The sequence below is a fragment of the Hylobates moloch genome, unplaced genomic scaffold, assembly GCF_009828535.3.
Source record: "Hylobates moloch isolate HMO894 unplaced genomic scaffold, HMol_V3 SCAFFOLD_12, whole genome shotgun sequence".
NCBI lineage: Eukaryota > Metazoa > Chordata > Mammalia > Primates > Hylobatidae > Hylobates > Hylobates moloch.
Genome location: NW_026652287.1, coordinates 54429521 through 54442098, shown reverse-complemented (window position 1 = coordinate 54442098; position 12578 = coordinate 54429521). Strand labels below are relative to the sequence as shown.

Below are 12578 nucleotides of genomic sequence, written 5' to 3'. Positions count from 1 at the left end.
TTCCAGAATCAAAGCTGTAAAGCTACAAATCATTCTTCAAATGGAGCCCCAGATGCAGTCCATGACTAAGATCTACCACGGACCCCTGGACCAGCCTGCTAGCCCATGCTCCAATGTTGATGACATCAAAGGCACCCCTCCTGAGGAAATCTCAACTGCACAACCCCTACTATGCCCCAATTCAGCAGGAAGCAGTTAGAGCAGTCATCAGCCAACCTCCCCAAACAGAACTTGGGTTTTCCTGTTGAGAGGGGGGACTGAGAGACAGGACTAGCTGGATTTCCTAGGCCGACTAAGAAACCCTAAGCCTAGCTGGGTAGGTGATCGCATCCACCTTTAAACACAGGGCTTGCAACTTAGCTCACACTCAACTAATCAGGTAGTAAAGAGAGCTCACTAAAATGCTAATTAGGCAAAAACGAAATAGCCAATCATCTATCGCCTGAGAGCACAGGGGGAGGGACAATGATCAGGATATAACCCCAGGCATTTGAGCCGGCACCCGCTACCCCTTTGGGTCTCCTCCCTTTGTATGAGAGCGCTGTTCTCTATTAAATCTTGCAACTGCCAAAAAAAAAAAAAAAAATCTGTAGGTATGTGTTTGCAGGCATAGTGGCCACATGTTCAAAGAAAAATAGATAAAAAATTAAAAAAAAATTTACTCAGGACCCAGATATGTATACATCTTATTTACATTCCTATATGATTTTTATTATGACCACAAAAATGACCCTATAACAAATAACAATTTACATTTACATTTCAAAATAACTAAAAGTGTAGATTTGGATTGCTTGTAATTCAAGGAATAAATGTTGAAGATGATGAATCCCTCATTTACCCTGATGTGATTATTACATATTTTATGCTGGTATCAAAATATGCTATATATGGCAGAAATGTATCTACACACTGTGTACCCATAAAAGTTAAGAAAAATAAGTTTAAATTTGTCAAGGCGAAAAAAAAAGTTTAAATAAGAATAAAAGTATAAAAATTTAACCTACAATATTCTTTAACTTACTTGCAGGTTAAAGCCACTGAAAAAAGAGATTACTAGAGATGTTATTCCACTCTTACCAAATAGTAAACTGTTGCCATCTCTTACCTACACCCTTGAGTAAGGTGGGAGAGGTTAAAGTGAGTGGCATAGTAACACTTCATTGAATGTACAATAGACTTAACATGTCAAAAATGTTTAAAAAATTAAGTTTACATATAATCTAAAGATTTATGAATGTACTGCATTACATAAAAGCACAATACATCACTAATTTAATTTATGAATGTACTGCATTACATAAAAGCACAATATAATACATCACTAATTTAATTTTAACTAAAATTTTTAAATGTTTTTCTCTCACTATAATGCACAAAAATATATTACTCAGAACACCTACATCATACATCATTCAACATTGTAAGTTAACCACAAAAGGCCTCTCCATTTAGATTTTTATCATGCATTTTATATTTTAATATCCTTTCTCTTTTATGAAAAAGGTCATAAATAATGCCCACCTAATAAAAAAGAATCTCTCATTTCTCTGATGCAGCAACGATTGATCACATGCTTTCACATGTAAAGTAGGAATGAAGAGCATGAAGTAATTTGAGAGGTGAATTACGTCCTTATTTGCCTTTCAAAGAGTCTGTAATTTTTTTCAATATTGCAATGTTAATTTTTTTGATATTTTAAGTATACAAAAAGTATACTTCACAGCGCGGTGGCTCATGCTTGTAATCCCAGCACTTTGGGAGGCCGAGGCGGGCGGATCCCGAGGTCAGGAGATCGAGACCACGGTGAAACCCCGTCTCTACTAAAAATACAAAAAATTAGCTGGGCGTGGTGGCGGGCGCCTGTAGTCCCAGCTACTCGGAGAGGCTGAGGCAGGAGAATGGCGTGAACCCAGGAGGCAGAGCTTGCAGTGAGGCGAGATTGCGCCACTGCACTCCAGCCTGGGTGACAGAGCGAGACTCCGTCTCAAAAAAAAAAAAAAAAGTATACTTCAAATGGAATTCTAATTCTCCAAAAAATCATCTCTTTTTAAAGTTACATGCAAATAACTTATCTAAATTTTAGATTGAAATTATTTTTTATACACAACACTCTGATTTAGTGTAATGTCTGAAGTGCCAGTGCCTTATCATTTCTACTGTGAATTCTCTGACATTTACAGAGTTAATTTTGGATTGAATATTTTTCATATTTACTGCATCTACAAAAAAAACCAGTATACTCTGTTTTCTAAGCTGTAGTTTATAAACTTTATTCCAAATTTATTGCATTTCCAGGTTTTTTTCTCTATTATAAATTCCCTGATACTGAACAAAGTTTGAGCGACTTTAGGGTTTTTCTCTAGTACAAAATATGCACAATAAGATCTGTGATACCAATATAGTACTACAACTATCTTTATATTTGTAATGTTTGTCATCAAAAGAAATACCCTTCACCATTCTGAGGCTTTTATTTTCTAAAAGATATTCTGATAGTAATTGCATTTTTAATGTTTGTATTAAATATAAACTGTGATGTTAAGATGTGAGCAGATATTAATGGTTTCTCCACATTCTTTATAGGTGTACATCTTTTTTCAAGTAAAAATGCTTTCCTATGCGATAAGGTATGAGTATTGGTTAAATATTTTGCCACATTCTTCATAGAGTTTTCTCCAGGATGAATTATCTTACACTCTGTGTGTGTATGTATATACTACGTTTTCATTTAATATAACATAAAATCCTTTGTTATTATAAATTCTTTGAAAACATGATTTAATGTCTGAATTGGGATATATAGTTTATATGCTTATTCTCTTACTATTTTCTAGAAATTTTCCAATTTTTTGATTTCATAAAACACTGTGATCCTTGAAACTTAGTATCTGTTTGCATCCATGATTATTGCCTTCAAGCCAAACCTTAGAAGTAGAATTTTTGGATCAGAGATGAAGAAAACTTCAAGAATCTTAATATACCTGTCGAATTCTTTTCTAGAAAAATAACACTTGTTCTAATTTACACTCTCATGTACAATATATAAAAGCTCCATCCCAGCTGGTCTTCTCAAACTCTAGATAGAAAAATGATAGGTAGAAAATAGTATCTGTTTATTTTTCATTAACTTTCACTTCCAAAAGTTGAACTTTTTTCTTATATGTTAATCAACTAAATTTCTTTGCCAATTTTCTGCTTATTTTTCTACTGATTTAAATTGTTTAAAAAATTAATAACGGGCTCAGTGCAGTGGCTTCTGCCTATAATCTCAACACTTTGGGAGGCTGAAGTGGGAGGATTGCTTGAGTCCAGGAGTTTAGAATCAGCCTGGGCAACACTATCTCTAGAAAAAACAAAATTCAAGGCCGGGCGCGGTGGCTCATGCTTGTAATCCCAGCACTTTGGGAGGCCGAGGCGGGCGGATCACGAGGTCAAGAGATCGAGACCATGGTGAAACCCCATCTCTACTAAAAATACAAAAAAATTAGCCGGGCGTGGTGGTGGGCGCCTATAGTCCCAGCTACTCAGAGAGGCTGAGGCAGGAGAATGGCGTGAACCCGGGAGGCAGAGCTTGCAGTGAGCCGAGATCGCGCCACTGCACTCCAGCCTGGGCGACAGAGCGAGACTCCGTCTCAAAAAAAAAAAAAAAAAATTCAAAAATTAGTCAAAAGTGGTGGCACACGCCTGTAGTCCTTGTTACTTGAGAGGCTGAGGTGGGGGGATTGCTTGAGCCCAGGAGTTCAAGGCTGCAGTGAGCTATGATTGCAACATTGTATTCTAGCCTGGGTGACAGTGACATCCTGTCTCTTAAAAAAATAACTTAATAATAAAACTTGATTATATATATTAAAAAAATTATCTTACACTCAACTGTGACAACCATTTAAAGGCTTTGTGACATTACTCACATCTAGGGTTTCTCGACCCTATGATTTATGTTTAGAAAAGTTTAAGGTGTTCTCAAGAGCACTGTCATGTCTTTTAGGTTTGTAGAGTTTCTCTCCAGTATGATTTGATAACTTATTAAAAACTTTGCCACATTCGACTGGGCGCAATGGCTCACGCTTGTAATCCCAGCACTTTGGGAGGCCAAGGCGGGTGGATCACTTGAGGTCAGGAGTTCAAAACCAGCCTGGTCAACATGGTGAAACCCCGTCTCTACTAAAACTATAAAAATTAGCTGGGGGTGGTGGCAGGTGCCTGTAATCCCAGCTGCTTGGGAGGTTGAGGCCGGAGAATCGCTTGAACCCAGGAGGTGGAGGTTGCAAAGAGCTGAGATTGCACCATTGCACTCCAGGTTGGGCAACAGAGTGAGACTCCATTTCAAAAAAAAAAAAACTTTGCCACATTCTTCACATTTGTACAATTTCTCTGCAGCATAAATTATCTTATGTGTAATAAGGGTTGAAACGTTTTTAAAGCTTTTGTCACATTCTTCATATTTATAAAATTTATCTTCTGTATGAATTCTCTTATATTTAATAAGAATTGAAGACCAGTTAAAGACATTGTTACATTCTTCACATTTGTAGGGTTTCTCTTCAGTATGAATTATCTTATGTGTGGTTAGATGTCAGAAATGGTTACAGTCTTTGCCACGTTCTTCATATTTGTAGGGCTAGTTTCCATTATGAATTATCTTATGTTCAGTAAGGTTTGAGGACGTTAAAAGCTTTGCAACATTCTTCACATTTGCAGGGTTTCTCTTCAGTATAAATTGTTTATTAAGAATTGAAGAATGCTTATGGCATTATTCACATTTGTAGGGTTTCTCTCCCATTGAATTACCTTGTTTGGCAAGAGTTGAGGACTAACTAAAGGCGTTGCCACCTTCTTCACATTTGTAGGGTTTTTCTCCAGTATGAATTTTCTTATGTCTAGTAAAGTTTGAGAATTGATTAAAAGTATTGCCACATTCTTCACATTTCTAGAGTTTGTCTTCAGTATAAACTATCTTATGTTGAGTGAGGTCTGAGAACCAGTTAAAAGCTTTGCCACAGTTTTTATATTTGTAGGGTTTCTCTTCAGTATGAATTATCTTATGTTCAGTAAGGTTTGAGGACCAGTTAAAAGCTTTGCCACACTCTTCACATGTGGAGGGTTTCTCTCTAATTTACCTTATATTCAGTAAGATTTGAGAACCCGTTAGAAGCTTTGCCACATTCTTCACATTTGTCAGGTATCTCTCCAGTATGAGTTATCTTATATTCAGTAAGTTTTGAGAACCACTTAAAAGTTTTGCCAAGTTATTTGCATTTGTAGCGTTCCTCTCCGGTATAAATCATTTTATGTTGAGTAAAGTTTGAAGACTGGTTAAAAGGTTTCCCCATTCTTCACATTTGTAGTGTTTGTCTCTAGTATGAATTATCTTATGTTCAGCAAGATTTGAGGACTGATTAAAAGCTTTGCCACATTCCTCAAATTTGAAAGGTTTCTCTTCAATATGAATTATCTTACATTCAGTAAGATTTGAGGACCAGTTAAAAGCTTTGTCATATTATACACATTTGCGGAGTTTATCTTCTTTAGGAATTCTCTCATTTTGAGTAACAGCTGAGCAATGGTTAAAAGCTTTGCCACCTTTATTGCATTTGTAGGGTTTTCCTCCAGTATCATTTATTTTATGTGTATTTAAGGTATAAGGACTGGTTAAAGGCTTTGCCAAATTCTTTACATTTGTAGGGTTTCTCTCCAGTATGAATTGTTTTCTGTCTATTAGGGCTTGAGGTCTGGTTAAAAGCTTTGCCACATTCTTCACATATTGAGGGTCTGTCTCTAGTATAAATTATCTTACGTGTATTAAGGTTTGTAAAATGGTTGAAAGCTTTGACACATTCTTCACATTTTTAGGGTTTCTCCCCAGTATGAATTATCTTATGTTTAGTAAGGGCTGAAGGATGGTTAAAAGCTTTGCCACATTCTTCACATTTGTAGGGTTTCCCTCCAGTATGAATTGTTTTATGTCGAGTAAGGTGTGAGGACTGGTTAAAGGCTTTGCCACATTCTTCACATTTGTAGGGTTTCTCTCCAGAATGAATTATCTTATGTTTAGTAAGGTTTGAGGACTGACTAAATGCTTTACCACACTCTTCACATTTGTAGGGTTTCTTTCCAGTATGAATTATCCTATGTTTAGTAAGGCATGAGAAATGGCTAAAAGCTTTGCCACATTCTTCACATTTGTAGGGTTTCTCTCCAGTATGAATTGCTTTATGTTTAGTAAGGTGTGAGGATTGCTTAAAAGCTTTGCCACATTCTTCACATTTGTAGGGTTTCTCTCCAGTATGAATTATCTTATGTTTCACAAGGGTTGAGGGATTGTTAAAAGCTTTGCCACATTCTTCACATTTGTATGGTTTCTCCCCAGAATGAATTATCTTATGTTTCATAAGGGTTGAGGAATTGTTAAAAGCTTTGCCACATTCTTCACATTTGTAGGGTTTCTTTCCAGTATGAATTATCTTATGTTTTCTAAGGGCTGAGAAATGCTTAAAAGTTTTGCCACATTCTTCACATTTGCAGGGTTTCTCTACAGTATGAATTACCTTATGTTCCATAAGTTTTGAGGACCACTTAAAAGCTTTACCACATTCTTCACATTTGTATGGTTTCTCCCCGGTATGAATTATCTTATGTTTCCTAAGGGCTGAGAAATTGCTAAAAGCTTTGCCACATTCTTCACATTTGCAGGGTTTCTCTGCAGTATGAATTACCTTATGTACACTAAGTTTTGAGGACCACTTAAAAGCTTTACCACATTCTTCACATTTGCAGGGTTTTTTTCCAGTATGAATTATCTTACGTTTAGTGAACATTGAAGAGAAGTTAAAAGCTTTGCCACATTTCTTATATTTGTAGGGTTTGTCTTCAGTATGAATTATCTTATGTTTAGTAAGGGTTGAGAACCATTTAAAGGCTTTGCCATGTTCTTCACATTTGTAGATATTCTCCCTAGTATGAGTTCTCTTATGTTGAATTAAGTGTGAAAGCATGAAAAATGATTTGCTACATTTCATACATTTGTAAGTTTTCTTTTTGGTGTGTCTAATCTTATGTCTATTTGAATTTGAATATTTATGAAAGACTTTCACATATTTGTTACACTGAAATATTTTTCCCTGGGTAGTAGTCGACATTGGTTAAGTTTATTATAACCTTCTTCGTGCATCTTACCCTCATTGACACTTTCACAATCTTTTCTTAACCGTAAATTCTTATGTCCACATCTTGCATATGTTCTCAATATTACTTCTTGGAAACAATCTTTTATGCTCTGATCTGGCCAAAAGTCTTGTGTAAAATGAGAACTAATAACTGGAACAAATGAAAATAATAAATTATGTCACTTGCTAGACTCAGATGAATATACTTTACAAATCTAACCTATAAAATTATACAAACCACATAAGCAAGATGGCACAGCAAAATAAGACAGGGCCCTAATTTCTTCATAGACATATAAATTTAACAAAAACATACTAACCAAAATATATTTGTTGAAAATTTATAAATGAGTTAAGTGTGTAGAGTGCCCCAAGTAAGTACAATGCAAACAGCCACATAAAAGGAAAGAGAAGTCTGTTACAGTTTCCCAACTCAGCTCTTCCTGCTTCCCAAAATGATATAGTGTCTTTAGAAGTAAATTGCTGGCTGGGAATGGCAGCTCACACCTGTAATCCCAGCACTTTTGGAGGCCAAGGCAAGTGGATTACCTGAGATCAAGAGTTCAAGACGAGCCTGGCCAAAATGGAAAAACTCCATCTCTACTAAAAATTCAAAAATTAGCCAGGCATGGTGGCACACGTCTGCAGTCTCAGCTACTTGGGAGGCTGAGGCAATCACTTGAACTTGGGATGTAGAGATTGCAGTGAGATGAGATTATGCTATTGTACTCCAGCCAGCATGACAGAGTGAGACTCTGTCTCAAAACAAAAAAAGTAAATTGCCAACTCCTGGTTTCATTTCTGAAGACATATAAAACAGTGGTACATACATATTTATTTCTGGCTTCTAGGGGCCTTTCCAGACGGTTTTTGTTTCTCATGACACAAAGTGCTGAAAGAAATGGTGGCATACTTTAAAATGACAGCTTGAGGCCGGGCACGGTGGCTCAGGCCTGTAATCCCAGCACTTTGAGAGGCCTAGGTGGGTGGATCATGAGGTCAGGAGATCGAGACCATTCTGGCTACTGGCTAACATGGTGAAACCTCATCTCTACTAAAAATACAAAAAATTCGCTGGGTGTGGTGGCAGGCACCTGTAGTCCCAGCTACTCGGGAGGCTGAAGCAAGAAAATGGCATGAACCTGGGAGGCAGAACTTGCAGTGAGCCGAGATCATGCCACTGCACTCCAGCCTGGGTGAAAGAGCAAGACTCCATCTCAAAAAAAAAATAAATGAGTAAAATAAAATGACAGCTTGAATCTGCTGAAACCAAAGTTAAATGTTACAGCAGCAGAGAACGTAGTACCACACAAAAAAATAGATGATTACTACTGAGAAGAAACACGAATAACATCCTTTACCTAAAAAAAAACAAAAACACAAAATTTCAAACAAGATGCATTCTAAGAACATGTTTGACATACTCCCAGAATCTCTAGCCAAGACAATTGGTTTCAGACTTCCAGGACAAGGCTACATTTTGAAGACTGTAACTGGTAGCTTTTTTGATGTACAAATTTTAATTAATGATTACAACGTATATGGAATATTAGGGCAACATGGTCCAATCAAAAAAAGTATAAAATTTTTGGAAAACAACCATAAAACAATGAAGATTAATAAATTAATTTTAAAAATTTCAAATAAATTAATACTGAATAAGACACGTAGGAACACAGACCACTATAAAAAATTTTAAAAATGAGGATACCTCTTCCCCTAAAGGCGTGAGGAGAAAATGGCTTGCTAGTCACCTAAGCCAGAGAACTCTGCAATATCATGCTAAACAAGAGGTTCATAAGGGCTAATCTTATATAAGACAAAATAAACTTTAAAGTAACAGCAGTTAAAAAAAACAAAGAGGGACATTATACAATGGTAAAAGGTCTTGTACAACAGGAACATATCACAATCCTAAACATATATGCACCTAACACTGGAGCTCCCAAATTTATAAAACAATTACTAGTAGACCTAATAAATGAGATAGACACCAACACAATAATTAATAGTGAGGACTTCAATACTCCACTGACAGCACTAGACAGGTCATCAAGACAGAAAGTCAACAAATAAACAGTAGATTTAAACTATACCTTGGAGCAAATGCACTTAACAGATATATACAGAACATTCCATCCAACAACTGCAGAATATACATTCTATTCAACAGTGCACAAAACTTTCTCCAAATAGACCATATAATAGGCCACAAAATGAGCCTCAATAAATTTAAGAAAATGAAATTATATCAAACACTCTCTCAGACCACAGTGGAAAAAAAAGTGGAATTCAACTACAAAAGGAACCTTCAAAACCATGCAAATGCATGTAAATTTAAAAAACTGCTCCTGAATAATTATTGGGTCAAATATTAAATCAAAATGGAAATTTAAAAATTCTTCAAACTCAACAACAAAAGTGATACAACCTATCAAAACCTCTAGGATACAGCAAAGGAGGTGCTTAAAGGAAGTTCATAGCCCTAAACACCTACATCAAAAAGTCTGAAAGAACATAAAATGACACTCTTGTTCACACCTCAAGGAACTAGAGAAACAAGGACAAACCAAATCCAAACCCAGAAGAAGAAAAAAAAAAAAATCACAATCAGAGCAGAATGAAATGAAACTGAAACAAACAAACAGAAACCAAAAGATAAATAAAACAAAAACCTGGCTCTTTAAAAAGATAAATACAATTGATAGACCATTAGCAAGATTAACCAAGTAAAAAAGAAAATCCAAATAACCTTAATAAGAAATGAAACAGGAGATGTTACAACTGACAACACAGAAATACAAAAGATTATTCAAGGCTACTATGAACACCTTTAAGTGCACTAACTAGAAAACCTAAAAGAAATGAATAAATTTCTGGAAAAATGCAAACCACCCAGCTTAAATCAGGAAGAATTAGATACCCTGAACAGACCAATAACAAGCAGAGAGATTGAAATGGTAATTTAAAAATTACCAAGAAAAAAATGTCTAGGACCAGACAGTATGGAGCAGAATTCTATCAGACATTCAAAGAAGAATTGATACCAATTCTTCTGACACTATTCCACAAGATAGAGAAAGAGGGAGCCCTTCCTAATTCATTCTATGAAGCCAGCATCACCCTAATACCAAAACCAGAAAAGGGCATTAATCAAAAAAGAAAACCACAGACTGATGTCCCTGATGCAAATAGATGCTAAATTCTTAATAAAATACTAGCTAACTGAATCCAACAACATATCAAAAACAGAAGCCGTGATCAGGTGGGTTTCATACCAGTGATGCAGGGATGGTTTAACAAATGCAAGTCAATAAATGTGATACACCACATAAAATGAAATAAAAACAAAAATCACATGATCATCTCAATAGATGCAGAAAAAGCATTCAACAAAATCCAGCAACGCTTTATGATTAAAACTTTTAGCAACATTGGCATACAAGGGACATACATCAAGGTAATAAAAGCCATCTATGACAAACCCAAAGCCAACATAATACTGAATGAGAAGTTGCCCTCAGAGGACTGGAACAAGACAAGGATGCCCACTTTCACCACACTTCAACATAATACTGGAAGTCTTATCCAGAGCAAGCAGAAAAGAGAAAAAATAAAAGGCATCAAAATTGGTAAAGAGGAAGTAAAGCTGTCACTGTTTGCTGATGATATTTACTTTGAAAACCCTAGACTTTTCAAGAAAGCTCCTAGAAGTGATAAAATAATTCAGCAAAGTTTTCAGATACAAAATTAATGTATACAAATCAGTAGCTCTTCTATACACCAACAGCGATGAAGCAGAGAGTCAAATCAAAACTCAACCCCTTTTACAATAGCTGTGATAGAAAAAAAAATTTAGGAATATACCTAACCAAGGAGGTAAAAGACCTCTACAAGGAAAACTACAAAACACTGCTGAAAGAAATCACAGATGACACAAATAAATGGAAACACAGTCCATGCTCATGGATGGGTAGAATCAATATTGTGAAAACGACCATACTGCCAAAAGCAATCTACAAATTAAATGCAATTTCCATCAAAATACCACCGTCATTCTTCACAGAATTAGAAAAAATTATTCTAAAATTCATATGGAACAAAAAAAAGAGCCTGCATAGCCAAAGCAAGACTAAGCAAAAAGAACAAATCTGAAGGCATCACACTACCTGACTTCAAACTATACTATAAAGCCATAGTCACAAAAACAGCATGGTACTGGTATAAACATAGGCACATAAACCAATGGAACAGAATAGAGAACCCAGAAATAAACCCAAATATTATAGCCAACTGAACTTCGACAAAGCAAACAAAAACATAAAGTAGGAAAAGTATACTCTTTTCTTTTTTTCTTTTTTGAGATGGAGTCTTGCTCTGTTGCCCAGACTGGAGTGCAGTGGTGCGATCTTGGCTCACCACAACTTCTGTCTCCTGGATTCAAGCAATTCTCCTGCCTCAGCCTCCCAAGTAGCTGGGATTACAGGTGCCCACCACTGCACCCGGCTAATTTTTGTATTTTTAGTAGAGATGGGGTCTCACCACATTGGCCAGGCTGGTCTCAAATTCCTGACCTCATGATCCACCCGTCTCAGCCTCCCAAAGTGCTGGGATTAAAGGCATGAGCCACCGCGCCTGGCCAGGGACTCTTTTCAACAAATGGTGCTGGGATAATTGGCTACCCACATGTAGGAGAATAAAACTGGATCCTCATATTTTACTTTATACAAAAATCAACACAAGATGGATTAAGGACTTAAATCTAAGACCTGAAAGTATAAAAATTCTAGAAGATAACATTGGAAAAACCCTTTTAGACACTGGCTTAGACAAGGATTTCATAATCAAGAACCCAAAAGCAAATGCAATTAAAACAAACATAAATTAGGGAGGGTTTTCTCTCTGTCTTGTGGAATAGTGTCAAAATAGGGACTTTTGCATGGCAAAAGGAACACCAGAGTGAACAGACAACCCACAGAGTAGGAGAAAATCTTCACAATCTATACACCTGACAAAGAAGTAATATCTGGAATCTACAATGCACTCAAACAAATCAGCAAGAAAAAAAAAACAATCCCATCAAAACTGAGCTAAGGACACAAATAGACAATTTTCAACAGAAGATATACAAATGGCCAAGAAACATATGAAAAAATGCTCAACATTGCTAATGGCCAGGGAAATGCAAATCAAAACCACCAAAGGATACCACCTTACTCTTGCAAGAATGGCCACAATAAAAAAAAAAAATCAAAAAACAGTAGATATTGGTGTGGATGCTGTGATCAGGGAACACTTCTACACTGCTGATGGGAATGTAAACTAGTACAACCACTATGGAAAACAGTGTGGAGATTCCTAAAGAAGTAAAAGTTGTACTACCATTTGATCCAGCAATCCCACTACTGGGTA

The 12578-nt window shown here is 36.2% G+C and overlaps 1 protein-coding gene and 1 pseudogene across 1 annotated transcript in view; both read right to left on the bottom strand.

The window, feature by feature from the left end:
* Positions 1–3929: 3929 nt before the first annotated feature.
* On the bottom strand, positions 3930–4611 carry LOC131380668 (zinc finger protein ENSP00000375192-like; annotated as a pseudogene).
* A 661-nt stretch (positions 4612–5272) lies between these two features.
* Positions 5273–12578, bottom strand: part of LOC116478760 (zinc finger protein 99-like) — a 277198-nt gene continuing 269892 nt past the window's right edge. Inside the window, 3 exon segments of the mRNA XM_058424610.1 lie at positions 5273–6774; positions 6859–7135; positions 7138–7317. Coding sequence (XP_058280593.1) covers positions 5850–6774; positions 6859–7135; positions 7138–7317 — 1382 coding nt within the window. The 3' untranslated portion in view covers positions 5273–5849.